Raw genomic sequence first — 16,783 nt, 5'->3', positions numbered from 1 at the left:
TGTGTGAGAAGCAGGCCGTGGATAAATAACAGAATCTGTAAAAACTGCTGCCCGTTGTCATTTCGCCTTTTTGAGAAGGAACATTTGGAAAGTGCCACCATCCAATTATCATAAGATGGTAGGACAACTTGTAAATGCAAGGCTGTTTTCATTTTTGATGCAAACTGAAAAATTCTGATGAGTCCAATTTAACACAGTATGGGCACAGTTCTCTCTTTAGAGTTCTCCTTTTAGGAAATATATTTTCTTTTCCCTTCTAAGAAAATATCATGAATTCTAGGTCTTTGGAGTTATCAAAATAAAAAAAAATTAGACGTTTATTGGGAGAGAAAAATGTTCCTCTGCAGAAATGGTGTTTATCTACAACATCTCAACCCCGGGAAATGAGATGGGAAATAAAGAGGAATAAAAGCAACCTTTTGCTGATTGAGGAAGGCTACCTAAGAGACAGGTTTTTAGACACAAGAGTCATCATGAATCCAAGAATATTAAAATAATTGTACAAATGGTAAGACAGACTCTCTGTATGGCAACACACAGAATTTCACTCAGATTATTTATATGAGAAAAACTTAAAGACAGTTAGCTATCAGAAATGCACTGATAAGGAAATATTGCAAAATTAGTGAAGTGCTTAATACCACTCTTGGGTCATGGCAGTCTTTCCTACAACTACCCAGGAAAATAACAGAACTATTATCAGATAAGATGGAAGACAAAATTATAGATATTGACATTGATTGTAAACAGGTTCCTAAAAAAAATATATATCAACGTTAAAAAACGTATCTGTCAAAGTTAAAAGGGAATATGAAAGCTTCTCTACAGAAATAAGTACACAAATGATAATCTTGACTTCAAAAAAGTAAAACTGCAAAGCAAACAATACCATAAAATATTAATATCTGAGTTACATCCAGTTGGTGTCCTGTCACAAGTGGTGTTCTCCAGGGCTCAGTGTTTGGGCCAGTCTGTTTAATATCCATATTGATGATCTGGACAAGAGTATCAAGTGAGGTTAGCTCAATGGGTTAGTACATAGTGCTAAAAACTCCAAGTTAGCAGGGAATGCCGATGGGCCATTCCCTTAAGAGCTGGACTCAGTGATCCTTGTAGGACCCTTCCAAATCAGAACATTCTGTGATTCTATGTGAGTGCACCCTTAGGCAATTTTTGGGTGGCACCAAGTTGCATGGGAGTGTTGATCTGCTAGAGGGTAGGAAAGCTCTGCAGAGGGATCTGGACAGGTTGGATCAACAGGCCAAGGTCAACTTGTATGAGATTCAACACAGTGAAGTGCCGAGTCCTGCCCTTGTGTCACAACAACACCATGCAGCGCTACAGCCTTGGGAAGAGTGGCTGGAAAGCTGCCCAGCAGAAAAGGACCTGGGGGTCGGCAGCAGTTGAACATGAGCCAGCAGTGTGCCCAGGTGGCCAAGAAGGCCAATGGCATCCTAGCTTGGATCAGAAATAGTGTGGCCAGCAGGACTAGGGTAGTGATTATCCCCTTGTACTCAGCATTGGTGAGGTCACACCTCAAATCCTGTGTTCAGTTTTGAGTCCCTCACTACAAGAAAGACACTGAGGTGATGAAGTGGGACCAGAAAAGCATAAAAGAGCTGGTGAAAGGTCTGGAGCACAAATCTTATGAGGAGCAGCTGAGGGAGCTGGGGTTGTTTAGGCTAGAGAAAAGGAGCTCTCTACAACTCTCTACAACCTGAAAGAAGGTTGTAGCCATGAGGGTGGTATCTTTTCCCAGATAACAAGTGACAGGACAAATGGAGAAGGCCTTGAGTTGTGCTAGGGGTGGTTTATGTCAGATATTAGGAAAAATTTCTTCAGTGAAAGAGTGGTCAGGCATTGGAACAGACTGCCCAGGGAAGTGGTTGTCATCATCATCCCAGAAGGTGTTTAAAAGACACATGGATGTGGCACCTGGGGACATGGTTTAGTTGTGAATTTGGCAGTGCTAGGTTAACAATCAGACTCACTGATCTTAAAGATTTTTTCAGCCTAAGTTTTTCTGTGCTGCTATGATTCTATGCTTTGGTGCTGTACAGTTTAAGTCAATATATTGAAACATTGTCCATTTCTGGATGACACACATTTCTGGGTAGACAAACTTCATAGTTCATCCCACAGAGACTACTCCTCCAACCATCTCAGACTAGGACAATTGCTGCAATAAGCTCTTGCTTTGAGTGTCTGACTGTCCCTTCTACTGAAGACAGAGGCTTGTTCTTGCCTTGACTCTAGGTATGCATTTAGATATTAAAACTACAAAAAACCTCTGGGTGCCACAACATTCAACATATATAGTCAAAATTATTCAAATGTACCACAACAACAGAGGAGGGAGAATGATTTTATAATAGGTGGTATAACTGAAGGCCTAGAAATTTCCTGAAAAACCAAAACACAGACCTTAGCACCGCATAGACTGTGTTTGTAGAAATGATGGCGCAATAATAAAAAGCTGATGATTACAGATGATAAAATGTAACCCATACTGCAAATATGGACATTTTGATGATAAAAAAAAGCTTAAGAACACTTCACCATGAATGCTGCCAAAGATAACAAATGTGAAATCCAAATAAGTCCAGGAGGCAGACTAGGAAAACCACTAAAATGAAACACACCTCTTTTTCTTCATCTTATTCCTTTATCACAGTCAGTGGAATTTATCTATAGAAATGGTATGGCTTGCAATCACAGCTTTAACTGTGTATAGTCTTCATAGAAGGTTTAAAGCATCAGAAATGTATTTATTTTGTTTGCTTTGATTTGTAATATTATCATGAGTTGCTCATCTGATTTCTGAAAACACAACAGCATCATCCCACAATATTGTCATAATTTTACATGAAAATAAAAGGAATTCTCAGCTATATCTTTTTTCAAAAAAGGAGCATTTTCACAAATAATATTATGATCTACGATCACAGTCATCTGCAAACATATTTCATAGAAATAGTGAGATCTGAAAAAATTAGTCAAGACTATCCTTCATCATTTGCCTGCATTTTTATCTTTGCTTTTATCTTATTCTTTCGCAATATACTCTGGAAAAAACCCCAAACATTTTCGTCCTACTTTCTCCAGAAAAAAAGAGAGGCTTACATGAATAAATGTTAATTTATGTGTGTATTGGTCTCTTCTTCTCATCAAAAACTTTTGAAGCTGGCTGCCCTCCAATCATCTTTAATCTGCTTTGATGTAACAAAATGGGATAAAGGCTACAGTTCAGTACAGCTGTCACAGTTCCAGCAGTTTTAAGTTTACAGCAATATTCATACTAGCAACATGTTTTCATCCCCATGCTCTGCAGAATGTTTTTACTTTTCTCCTCATTAGGTCCTTTCATCTCACAATGCTGGCACGCACTTCCACATTAGGTCAAATGAAAAACTATTCAGCTTTGCACAGTTAAGAACAAAAGCCAAACTAAACACCTGCTAATAAGGGAACTGCTTTATGCTGAAGGCATAGTGCTCACTAAACACAGCTCAGCTTCAGAAGCTTTGCATGAAGCCTGCTCTAGTTTGCAGCAAGTATAGACTTGCTGCATCCATCTAAGGTTAGATTTGCTCATGGAATGTGGTTCACTGACTCATAAGTTTCAATAAATAGTTTATTTTTAATTGGACATGCTATATCAGTTTGCTACATGTTCCTCTGAAGGAAATCTGCAAGCTGCCTCTATCAATCCAGAACTGTGTAAAGCAGCTGGTTTAAACATGCAGGCACTACAAATAAAGATTGAAACCTCAAATAAGAGATTTAAGCCCACTGAGGGAAGAGCAACAGAAAAACATTCCATCTGTAAAAAAATAAAGAAACTCTGTCAGTTCTAACATGGCATCCACTGGACTGTTGAGACAGAGAATGATAAATAAAGCTATCATGTCACTTATAGAGTATTACAACACAGAACATGGATTCCTTCCTGTCTGTCACAGTTCTGCAGCAAAGCATAAGAACCCATGGGTGAAACCTGCACAGAACACATTTGTTCCCTGAATTGTAAGGTTATCACCAGTTGTGCTGCTTTTGAAACATCTGCATATTTCGTTCCCTTAGCTATTACAGATGCAGCATGCTCTTCACAAAAGTCATTTCACAGTCCTCTGTGGTAAGCAGCATCTTTTCAAATACAAAAGTTAAGACTGAGACTGCCATGGAAGTTTCCCAACACTATCCTGCATTATCAACTTCTAAAACCTTACTGTTACCACTGGTCTTTTTACTTTAAGGTAGGGGAAAATGTCCGGGCCTGCAGTAAGAGAAAGAAAATGTGGTTTGTTGGTTTGCTCTCAAACTTGCAAAGAGTCCATTTCAAAAACATTTACAAGAATGAGATATTCACTGAATCACTTGCCTCAGTCTGAATAACAAATGTGGTTTTCATGTAAACAGTGCTGTCACCAAAACAATGACAACGATCACACATCTGCCAGCATTTGTCACAAAACTGAATAAAACAGACCGAGTGTCCTTAGAAGGGGCTGTGATAACTGATGGTTTGATACCCTAAGCAAATGAGTTATCTGCATTGCAAATCCATTTCACAAAGGTGACCTGGTCAATCTCCATATGGAAAGCAGAAGCAGTATCAGCCTTTAAATTCACTTTGCTTCTTTGGTCGGAGGAACAAAGTAGCAAAGTCACACACACTAGATGGAGCCACTTAACCTCTTCCAGCCACGCAAGGAGCCAGAAAATTGGCCCTGAAAGGGGCAGAAAGAGGGTACGGAGAAAAAAAGGACAGTTACAAATAAAACCAAGAGCTTATGACAAATTGCTTACCTAGTTGGACAAGATACTGAATAGTTAGAAGTATCATATTCTCCACACTTAGAAGCTGACTGCTGGACAAACCCAAGAGATCCAAATCCTTGTTTTCCAGCTGTGGAATCTTGTAGCAGTTCACCAGCAAGGGACTTACAACAATATCACCAACATTCCCATAGAAATAAGGTAAAGTGCCATAACCTATGAAAAAAAGCCCCCAGAAACTCACAAAATTTGCCACTATATGAAATCTTGCACAATGATGCATTTCCAAACTTTTCCTTCGTGTTCTCTGGCAAAACACATTGCATCAACTGTTCTTGGCATTATAATTGCTTACAAAATAAATGAGATAAGCCAGAGATTCTTTGCTGTCTTTTACAACAAGTGATCACATAGAATGCAAGAACTAACACTAACTGCAATCCAGCAAGATAATAATTATTGTTATCTGAATATAGATGAGAATATTATCTGTTTGGGTCTTACCCTGACCTTTAAGTACAGATTCTCCATAATATAGTGTTCAAAGAAGAAAAATCAATAAAAGCAAAAGTACATTGATCTTAACATTATAAAAGCAGCATAAGTCACATTAGCATTGATTCAGCCACTGTGGTATTGCTGTGATTGATTTCATCTTTTTGCCATCTTTCCGTTCTCTTTTCATAAGCAGGTTAAATAAACATCAACAACTAAACATGCTATTGTGTAAGGCAGAGCACACGGGCACAGGCTAACTCCTTTTCCTTCAAAATGTTTTTCATTTAAAAAAAAAATTTCCACAGAGATTTTGCCAAATCCATCCATTTGGGTACATCTGGTTCTGTACTATTAATAGGGCGCTGCTTCTCAGGGCCACTAACATTTAGCCTAACTGGGGACTTACTGGCAGCTCTCCAAGAGCCTAAGGACTGCATTCAATTTGCACTTAAGCAGATGGCTGCAGGCACTCTCATCTTTAATAACGAAGTGTTTCTCTGAAAACCATTAAAGCACCATGCTAGAGCTTTAAAATCAGCTTCCAGAAAACAACACTAAGCAAAACAAACCAGAAGTGTAACCCCATCCTTGACAAATATACTAGTGTAGATGGCCCCGTTAGTTCTCCAGGAATTGTATTAGAATTATCTGTGCAAGTGAGGAGTTGGAGAACTTCTCTGTTTCTTCAGGAATGGTAAATTTTTCCATGGACTGTATTGATAAGCATGTTCTGTTAACACTGAGGCTACTTTTATACAACCATCTGTACTATACTGGACCTAGAAGAAATTTAGAGTAAAAAAAAAAAAAAAAAAATCACTCATCAAAATTTTTTTTCCTAGTATCCCCAAATAGTTCAGGTTGAAAGGAATACTAGCATTACAAATCACACTTTTAAAGTAAAAACAATGCCTTTCTAAGGGTTAAAAATGTACTTTATACAGCTAAAGGATTTTAAAAGCCTGAAGCTTGATCTGTTATCTCAGTTGCTTACAGGAAGTATGGACTATAAATGACAAAAAGTTAGTATGATTTATTTCTGTTTAGTCAGTCCAAATCAATTTTCTAGTTCTCACGTAAAATCCTGGGGCTTCAAGATCTGGTCTCTAAACACTGCAGGAAATATTTACTTGGTTTATAAGTTGTTTATACTGGAAAGCTATTTTCATTACTTGGAAATATTTCTATTCTTGGATTTTACAAAAATTTTATTTGTATAAAACCTTGATTTGGCCAGCAGTTCTGCATAGATTTGACCTAGTTGTGACCTGTTTGCAAATCAGGTCTTCAGAAATCACCCGACTCTCAGTTTTAAATGTTGAGTAACTAAAGGAAACTATCTGTGACAAACTGACTTTGTATTGTACTGAATGCCAGAACCAACAAAAAGGAATCTAAAAAGCCCCTTTCTCCTAAGGAGCATGTTTTAGTACAAAATGCAGCATCTCATCCACAGTGTAAGACTTACCTATCAGAATCACTGGTCTAACTCCTGAGTTATTCAGCAGGTTTTCAGGAACTATTACAGTCTCCCCTGCTGGGATGGGTTGAGGCTGTAAAATTCCAGTTAACATGGATTGAGGAACTGGGACTGACAAAAGAGGCTCTATAAAATAAAGAAAAGAGAAACTTCCATTACTAAAAGGCTCATACTGTGATTTGGCCGTATGAACAAATAAGAAAAAAATTACCACAAATCACTATCCGTAATAAAATTCAAAAGGTCTCTGCATTTCCTGCTATAGTTTTAAGTAATTTAAATTAAGAGCCTATATCCTCCTGTAACCCCATCCCTAAAATAAAACTTTTTCTGACCACTGTATTGTTGGTGAGAATGAGAGAGGAAAACATGGGTTTGAATATGCATCTTTAAACAAAGCCAAGTACTAAACCAAAAGGGCACCTCTAAGATGTAGGCCACCCCTCAAATACTGCCTCTCAACACAGGGGAAGAAACTGCACCGAATTCGGACCTAGAATATATGCAGATAAGGAAAGTAAAAACAAAATCTCAAAGTTGTCCTAAGATAGTTGCTAGAAGAATAAAAATCAGGCTTTACTCATGAAAGAGCATGAGCAGCTTTCGTAAGTAAAAAGAAACAAAGTGCAAGAATTTTGTGATCTGTAATCAGGTTTCAGAGCAAGGTCTGCTTCACAAGTTTCTCAGGCTTCGTGTGGTGGTTTTTTTCAAGCAATGCCATCAACAGAAAAGCATCAAAGGCAGAACGACTGAATGCATATGTTTTACCAGGGGAAATCGTTCATCCAACAGAAAGAAAAAACACTACTAAAAACTCATGGAAAATGGAGTACATAACAGAGGTAGAAGATTAGTGGAGGCAAACTCAACAGAAAGGGGGAGAATGCCTTATATCATGTATTTTCAGCAGGCTTCTGAAGCTAGAAACTGATAAAAGCTGTGATTTGAGGTGTTCAGATAGACAGGCCTGCACTACATGTAATCCTTCTTCCTAGGATGAATATCTCCAAAAACAATTCCAAAACATCTCAAAATCAAGCTCTACAAAGCAGGGTTAAAAAACCATTGTGCATGCTGGCTTTTTTAATTCCTTGGATATTTATTCTCTCACTCTATAGAGGGAAGAATAAGTAACTGTTTATTCCCTTTTACAAAGTGTGCTGAATCTCGCAACTGAAAAGTACTCAAATAATGAACAGTTTTATTAACAATTATGTATGAAGAGGTACCGACATGGATATTGGTGAGTGCTTGTAATTAATTCTATTTCACGTCATGATGTTATATACCCCTCCTACAGCTTTTCCATGCACAACAAACATTTGGTTTCACTTTGTGCTTTTAACTGAAGATGACCTGGTGGACATCAGTGTCCTTTGTTAGGCCAAAATTATATTAAAGCTGTTTTTCCTGTGCAGAAACAGAGTGTACAGTTTCTGTAGCATGCCACACCAGACTGAGACATAACATTTAAGGTGAAGGTTAATGAAAATCCTTGAAATATATTCATATATCCGTACATCTGCACAGTTTTAGAACTACTGAGTTACAGTTGGGGAACTCTGGATTTCTTTTTAGCCTTGGATTTCAGTATTATTTGCATCTTCCTTTCCTCTCTCTCCCCTAATAGTTTTACTTTCCCTATGTCCCATCTTAGATTACAACAACAAGGACCAGGCAATATGTGTGCTTTTCTGCGGCATCTGAAAATCTCTCCGTGGTGTCCTTAACTACTTCAATAAGTTCAGTTATGTTTGCTGCGCAACACGTGAAGCTCAGCACAGGGTTACTTGTCTGGCTGAGAACACATTTTAACAAATGACATCTCAGTATTAGTCAAGTTTTACCTGTTCTTGTTGAAGGTCGAACTGTAGGAACAGCTACTGCTAAACCAGGAGGCGGGACTGGGGACCCAGGAGACCATCCCCGGTGACGTTTCTTTGGTGGTCCAGAACTGGACATTGATGCTGGAAGGAAAGCAAAAGTTAAAACTAAAGCCCATCCTCCCAAATGACCAAATTCCAGCCCACATTTCCATTTCACATTGGTGTTGAGTTGGAGTCACATCACAGAGCACCAGAGGTTCATATCTAGATTTACACAAAGCCAGACTATGATGTGAAAAATATCGTTACCTGCGTTAAAAATTCCAGCATTATCATTAATGGTTGTGCCAAAAAGCAAAGGAATCTGTAAAGACTGAATAGTAGGAACAGCTATGATGGGAAGAAGAACAAAATCACAAATTTCAGGCTCAATGCCCAATGCAGCTTAGAATAAAAGAACAGAGAGATTTTCTTTACCTTGGTCTCCAGCTGCACAGCCAGGACTTGGAGATGTCGAGTGAGGCATTGGCCGGGAGACTGTAGAACTCAATACGTTATTTCTTCCTCCATTAGCGTTTCCATTAGCAACATCAGTGGCACGCAGTGAAAGAGGAGCTGAGTATAATAAAACACAGAGAGTGCATGGCTTGAGACAATCTTGAAAACAAACAAAATAATACAGCCACATGCAGACACAAAAGAGCAGGGCAAGGTGCATGACTGAAAGAAACACACACCAGGGAAAGCATGAAGTGTACTTGGAAGAGAAACATTTGAGCACAGGCTGAAAAATCCTAGCCCTGAAACAGGGTGTCCAGATTTCTCGGTGAGGAGGATAGGTGGGGAAAAAAAAAAAAAATCCAAAACAAATCCCACCAAAATTAAATAGAAAATTACAAGCACAAAAAATTATTGGGAAGCTCGTGATACATTTTTTTTAGACACTGAAAAATTTAAAAAAATACACATCACGAATTCGGTTTGTAAAGATTTTTAAGCCACTTCAGTGTACCTTTTTCTCCCAGTCATCCACATAGAGTGTGTTACATAACAGAGCTCTCATCTGACGCTTTAGCAAAGGAGAGTATTCAGGGAAGACCGGGCAGTTTGCTGTAAAGTATACATGGTCTGAGCATTGCTGAGGCAAACCATGCTAAATTTTGCTACCTGTGCCTAAGACAATCCTCCAATCCCACCAAGGACTGGCAGCACCCTCTATAATCCAGGTCTTGGAATGAAACTATAACAACGGAGGATCACAAGAAGTTACCTTCTCTCATCTGAGCTCCTTCTCACTCTTTTTCAGAACCTACTTTTTGCAGAAAAAAAAAAAAAAAAAGGAATAAACTGCACAGAGCAGACATGGAGCCCAGCAGGGACTACAGCTCCTTGTTGTTATCCGCCAGTTCCAGAAGGATCTAGCTCCCAGGAACATATTCCAGGAGCAATGCCAGGAGATGATGTAGCAGCTTGCTGATGTCAGTTGCAACAGGAAGTGTTAAAGATTTGGCTTAAAACAGTGTCACATGGAGCTCTCCAGCTGCAAACATCCAAATAAATTTGGGCACAAGATTCTCAGGTTGCCAATTACAAAACATTAATAACCTCACTTGCCCATTGAAGCTCCCATTTGTACTCTGAGCCAACAATTCAATATGGACAGATGTGGTGGACATGGGTCAGTTACAGATGGTGGGAAGAAATTTCAGTGCAAAATAAATTCACTTATACAGGTATGGAAGCAAAAAGGATATTTTACACAAAGTATTTACACAAAGAATGATTCATTACATACAACATAAAATATTATGTACCATAACAATGTATATTCTATTAAATAGCAGATGTAATACATCGTATAAAATGTAATGCTCATGTGCATATCATCATCATGGCTAGGCTTCGTGAACGAAGATTTGAGAAGGGCTCTACCCACGCTTGCTACAAGCGCGCTGATGGCTAAAAAGGCCAATGCGAGATAGACAAGTCCGGTTGCAGAAGGCACGGCAGAAAGACTCCCCAGGTGATATCGACAAGACGCAATTCTTTCTGCATTGTCTTTTCTCCTCGAGAGTGATCCTGCGTGTGTTCTCAAAAGCAGCAGCAGCGTTATAGATGGTGTGTCTCCAGGCCTCCCGACTGGAAGCCAGGATAGACCAATGGTGGTGATCAATATGGCCAAGGCTGAGGGATCGTTTCAGGCAGTCCTTGTATCTCCTCTTGGGGGTTCCTCTCTTGCGGCAGCCAGTGGCAAGTTCCCCACAGAGCACGATCTTAGGGAGGCGATGATCCTGCATCCTGGAGATGTGCCCTGCCCAACGCAGCTGTGTTCTCAGCAGCATGGCCTCAATGCTTGTGACTGCTGCCTGTTCAAGGACAGACGTGTTGGTCACATAATCTGTCCACTGGATGTTAAGGATTGTATGGAGGCAGCGCTGATGGAAGCATTCTGAGACGCAAGTGGTGCCGGTAAATGACCCATGATTCAGATCCATATAAAAGAGTAGACAGTACAATGGCTCTGTAAATGCTGATCTTTGTACTTTTCTTCAGGTGTTTGTTTTGCCACACTCTTTTATGGAGTTTACCAAAAGCTCTGTATGCCTTTGCTAACCTGTTGTCTATTTCTGCATCAATCTTACCGCCCGAGGAGATGATGCTTTCCCAGGTAATTAAACTGCTGGACTGATTTAAGCTCTGTTTCACCAATGGTGATATGGGGATGATGGGAGACTTCCTGAGGTGCAGGCTGATATAAAACTTCTGTCTTCTTCAAGCTGACTTCCAGACCAAAAAGCTCAGCAGCCCCTGCAAAGCAGGATGTTAAACGCTGCAGAGCTACTTCTGTGTGGGCGACGAGAGCGGCATCATCAGCGTAAAGCAGCTCACGGACAAGATGATTTAAGGGCTTAGTGTGGGCCTTCAGTCGCCTTAGGTTGAAAAGGCTCCCATCAGTGCGATATCGAATGTAGACACCGTTTTCATCATCGAGGTCTGCCATGGCCCTTTGGAGCATCATGCTGAAGAAGACTTTGAATAAAGCTGGTGCGAAAACGCAGCCTTGCTTCACACCATTAGCTATTGGAAACGGCTCAGAAAATGTGTCCCCATATCTGACTTGACCGCATTGGTCCTCATGAAGCGAGATGATCATTTTGAGGAACTTGGGGGGGCATCCTAAACGTTCCAAAATCTGCCACAGACCTTTTCTCCTCACAGTATCGAAAGCCTTGGTGAGATCAACAAAGGTTACATAGAGTCCTTTGTTCTGTTCCCGACACTTCTCTTGCAGTTGTCTGAGAACAAATACCATGTCTGTGGTACCTCTGTTGGCTCGGAAACCACATTGGCTTTCAGGTAGAAGATCTTCTGCTATGGTGCGTATTAATCTGTTCAAAAGAATTCTTGCAAGCATTTTACCAGCAATGGAGAGCAGAGTAATACCTCGGTAATTTGAGCAGTCTGATTTATCTCCTTTTCTCTTGTACAAGGTGACAATGACAGCGTCACAAAGGTCTGAAGGCAGTTCACCTTGTTCCCAGCAGCGCACCACAAATTCGTGAAACTTAGCATGGAGTGCTTGGCCACCGTGCTTCCAGACTTCAGGAGGGATTCCATCAACCCCAGTTGCCTTGCCAATTTTCACCTGCTGTATTGCTTTAAGAGTTTCTCCCATAGCGGGGGCAGTATCCAGTTCAGTTTTCATTGGTTGTTGTGAAATGTACTGCATTGCTGAGTCTTGAACTACATGGCTAGTACTGAAGAGAGTCTGAAAGTGTTCAGACCATTGATTCAAAATGGACACTTTATCTGTGTGAAGCATTTGACCCTCTGCACTGAGTAAAGGGCTTTGAACATGGTGTGTAGGACCGTAGGCTATTTTCAGAGTTTCATAGAATCATATATAAATTGATATATTTTCTTATTCAAGCATACTGCCCTGTAATAAGTGTGATGATTTTTTTCTTTCATTGCTTAAAGGGCTAACCAGTTAAATTAAAACCAATAATACCACAACAGTGTTAGTGAGGGATTTAGATGCCACAGTTGAATGTTCTATTTTATTAAGCATAAAATACAGAAATAAGTTATTAAAGCAGCAGAGATATTAAAACTCCTTTAAATGAGATTAAATTCCACTAAATGTATCTTGAGGAACTACAGCTGTTAAAAATGCAGAACTACACACAGCTCTCAACTACTGAGGCAAGAACCACTGTGATATCAAGAGGTGAAATTTATGCTCTCTTGCATGTCTTAGGAAGTACACCCTTACCAGAATGCCCAGTATGAAAGCCAAGGTGTGGCTCAAGTTTGGGGACAGTAATAATTGCAAAAATGTCTGTGCCGAAGACTGCAAGAATATGAGAGTTCTGGAGGATGCTAGTGAATATTTTCCTTTCTCTTTCCCACCAAAAGGAGGACACTCCCCTTTCTTGACTGTTAAGCTGATAATTCCCTTGTCTCTTTCTGTGGAAACCAAAGCCATACCTGCAGCAAATGTCTTTCCTACAAGCTGAACTGACAGAGCCAGAGGTTTCACGATGTTCTTGTTCCGGGATTGGTCTTGTGTTCCACTTAAATTAAGAGCAGAAGATGATTTTGCTGGACTGAATACTGAAGAATCTGAGAACAGAAGTTGTTCAATTAATTATGAAAAATTATATACACACAAATATATATATATAAAATTTATTATATGCACATGAGCAGTCATATGCATTTATCTAAACTCGTCTCTGCATATAATGCAAACAACTCTTTTACACTCCTAAGAAATTACCATGTATTGCTACCTTTTAGGAGTTTTAACAAACATTTAACTGGGGGTTTATAGAGAATCTTATAATCTACTGAATCCATGATTGATCTCTTCCACCATATTTTTCATTCATGTACACTCAAAAAAATATTTTAACTGTAGAAAGGGCTATCTCATTGCTCCTCAAAATAGCCATGTGGGATAGGCAAGCAAACACACTTATGTTTCACGTGAGAAAGTTAAGACAAAGAGCTTCTGTAACTTGCCACCAGCAAGCGCAGAGAAAAAGCACTGGAATAAGTTGCCCTAAAGAGGTTATGGAATCTTCATCATCTGGTATTTTCAAGAACAAGCTACTGAATCTGTCAGACATAGCTGAGCTTGACTTAGGGCAGACAAAACCCAGATCCAAAAACATCGCCTCCTTACAGTGCTACTGTCTATAAAGCTATGAAAAATGTATGCCCATTTATAAATCTGAGTAAAAATGAAGGGTATCTGAGCCCAAACTCTTTTCATGAAATAACAAATGCCAATTCCTTAGAGCACTTCACCAAGGCTAAAAATTATAAACCTTATTTTATAGAAGGATAAACTGAAGAATAAACAAATTTTAATACTTGTCCAGTATAAAACCATAAATCAGAACTGATTCCAAACCTTTCAGATGCAGATCACTACTTTTACATCAGGCATTTCATATACACAATTTGCTTCAAGAAAAATTTGACATTCAGATGCTGATATGCTGACAAATCCAAATTCTTATAACTGGAGCTAAAGAATATTAACTCAGCATCTGTCCAGAATGTAGTTTGGAACAAGTAGGCAACATAGGCTAAGTTCACCTACAGAAGTCCTAGTAAAACAGCCAGCTTAAGAAAATAGAAGACAAAGGCCAACTTGATCTGCCAAATACATTCACCCTCAGGCCACACACCATTTGGTGAAGGAGGGTGGGGAGGAAGGTCTGCTTTGCCAGACAAGAGTAACTGAGATGAGAAACAAACACAGAAGCCTCTGCTGCTGCTCCATCACCAGAAAATCTTGTCCATGTTCACAGGAAATACGCTGAATGGCTAACAAAATAGACTACCAGGTCAGGAGCTTTGGAGGTAAACACTGGTCTGTCATTAAATATGATGTCCTAAATATGTAGTGTTAAAGTAGGGGGGGTTTTCCCTATCTCTGATTCTAATATGTTTTCTTGAAATTTTATTTATCAACGCAGATGGAGCTGGTATATGTTTAAACACCACTCCAGTATTTAAATAGGACTTGTAGTCCAACCAGCTATTAAAATTCTTCAGCTTTCTGCTGTAAAACCTTATTTGTAGTTGCTTTACACCCTTTTAATACCTTAATTGAAGTTTTCCCTCTCCCCTGTCTGCCTAAAACTGAATTTTTGATACTGTGTGCCCACAACTGTCTACCTACAGGTACCTTCTAGAACTGTTCCCTTACAAGGGCAGAAACCAGAAACATTTACATAACTTTTAAGGGAAAAATAGGTATGAGTTGACAATGAACTGAAAACAATTCCAGAAAACAGTCTGCTAAAAAGGAGTGCCATTTTAAAACAACCAAAAAGCAAAATCAAGTACAAAGAGCTATGCAGAGCCTAGCATTGTAAAAGTCAGACCTCCTTCACCATGGGTGACACATCAGAATTCATGCCACTGAAAAAAAGGTGCTCTTCCCCCTTCTCCTGGACACAGGGGATTCATGTGTATGTAATGTAGCATTATCTTCACTAGAAGATAACAGCAGGAGATGAAAAGGTTGTGACAAGCATGACCTAAGAGTACAAACAGTGACACACAGAAACACCCAGCAGACTGAAAATTGCAGGGAGTGATAAGGGAGAAAGCAGTATATAAAAGGTGTATCTATTAACTTGGCAGGTACAATAGAAGACAAAGTTGTGTAAATATTAGATTGTTTGTTGTTTCAAATAAATAGGTTCTCATGCATCTGCACAGTTCTCATGCCAGGATCTGGAAGCCAAGGGATCATGCAATGAAATGCAGATGTGTTTAAACAACACTCTCATTTAATTGTAACCAAAGCCTAAAGCATATAGCTTCCTAGACAGAGACACAGGTGGCCACCTGGGGAAAGTGCCTCTGAACATACTAATCAGTGATTACAATTTCAGAAGAATGCTCAGCTTTTGTTTGTTATTCCTTTTAACATACTTTTTAAGTGGAAAAAAGTATTTTAACCATATTATTTTATATCTGCATTTCATATCCTTCTAGAGAAATATATGTTCTGGGACATACATATCAATTAATAGGAAGTTTTCTCCTGTTTTCAGTTTTTCAAGATAGCACAAAGAGACACAAAAACATACAACAGCATAGATGAAGCTGCAATAAAGCAATGAGGAGAAAGAAAAAGCTCAAACAAAAGCACCTTCACTATCACAATAAATAAATATATACATGAAATTAAGATGCTGCTTCTTTGTCAATGTCTATTTAATTTTATAGTTTCTCCTTGTTTAAGTATATAATGAGGAGCTTTCTAGAATAGTTATGAGACACGTTAGCTCATAGAACACAAAACCACTGTACGCGTACAGGGAAATTGCTATTGTACACCTTTAAAGTACAACTTTGTGTGTAATAAAATTTAAATAAAGAAAGCAATAAGCAATAAACTAAAATCTGCTCCCCTAGCCCCAAAAGGAGATTATTTTCCTACTCAAGATACATAGCCTAGTCTACGTACTAAATCAATACCTCCTTATAAATGTGTAAATCAAGTTTTTTTAAGAGTCACAAAAATATTAATGAAACAAACACAGGGAGGCATAGAATCAAATAAATTAATCAAAATATCATCTGATACTTTTAAACCAACAGTTGTTATGAGGACTAAGCTAACCTTCAGCCTCACCTGGTCTTAATCTTTACCAAAGCAAATTTTGAAAGGCATCGCCCCCACTGTAATCTGTACATGGCTTGAGGTAAATACCCAGTTGTTTACAGCATCCCTGAACCACCAATATCTGAGGTAACTTACCACCCCCAATGGTTATCTTTACAGCACTTTCAGCTCCTACCTGTCTGAGTGAACCCTGATTTGTATCCATTAGCTGATCCACCCTCTGGGGTCGTGGACGGTGACACCGAAGAATTTGGTTTAGCAGAGAGGCTAGCAGCAGATGATTGCCTGCTTCTACATTCTGCAAATGAAGCAGCTACAGTACATATTAACAAGGCCTGCCTTCCAGTTCTAGCAAAGTACAGCAACGCAGTGGCAGAAGGTGACAAAATGTTAAAAGCGCACACACAGCCCGCACAACAAACAGCGGCAAACGGCAGCATTCAGTGAAAATACGGATCCCTCAGTTTAGGCAACTTTGTCTTCTAATTAAGAACACTTCCCTGGGGGCCACTCAGAGGGCCAGACAAATACAGACCAGATGCT

The 16,783-nt window shown here is 39.2% G+C and overlaps 1 protein-coding gene across 10 annotated transcripts in view; it reads right to left on the bottom strand.

The window, feature by feature from the left end:
* The window catches only part of GREB1L (GREB1 like retinoic acid receptor coactivator), a 139,438-nt gene that overhangs the window by 35,376 nt on the left and 87,279 nt on the right, over positions 1-16,783 (bottom strand). For 4 of the 10 annotated variants that reach the window (XM_027881749.1, XM_027881752.1, XM_027881751.1 and 1 more), the window contains exons 7-12: positions 16,416-16,553; positions 13,075-13,209; positions 9,061-9,198; positions 8,605-8,724; positions 6,746-6,883; positions 4,810-4,995 (exon numbers count right to left, since the gene is read on the bottom strand). In XM_027881749.1, the coding sequence (XP_027737550.1) occupies positions 4,810-4,995; positions 6,746-6,883; positions 8,605-8,724; positions 9,061-9,198; positions 13,075-13,209; positions 16,416-16,553 (855 nt within the window). The remainder of the gene's footprint in view (positions 1-4,809; positions 4,996-6,745; positions 6,884-8,604; positions 8,725-9,060; positions 9,199-13,074; positions 13,210-16,415; positions 16,554-16,783) is intronic. The other 6 variants (XM_027881753.1, XM_027881755.1, XM_027881756.1 and 3 more) reach the window with 2 other exon arrangements.

The sequence above is a fragment of the Empidonax traillii genome, unplaced genomic scaffold (assembly GCF_003031625.1).
Source record: "Empidonax traillii isolate 1590-97213 ecotype Southwest subspecies unplaced genomic scaffold, ASM303162v1 scaffold94:size1391941, whole genome shotgun sequence".
Taxonomy (NCBI): Eukaryota; Metazoa; Chordata; class Aves; order Passeriformes; family Tyrannidae; genus Empidonax; species Empidonax traillii.
This window is presented reverse-complemented; position numbering and strand designations above follow the sequence as displayed.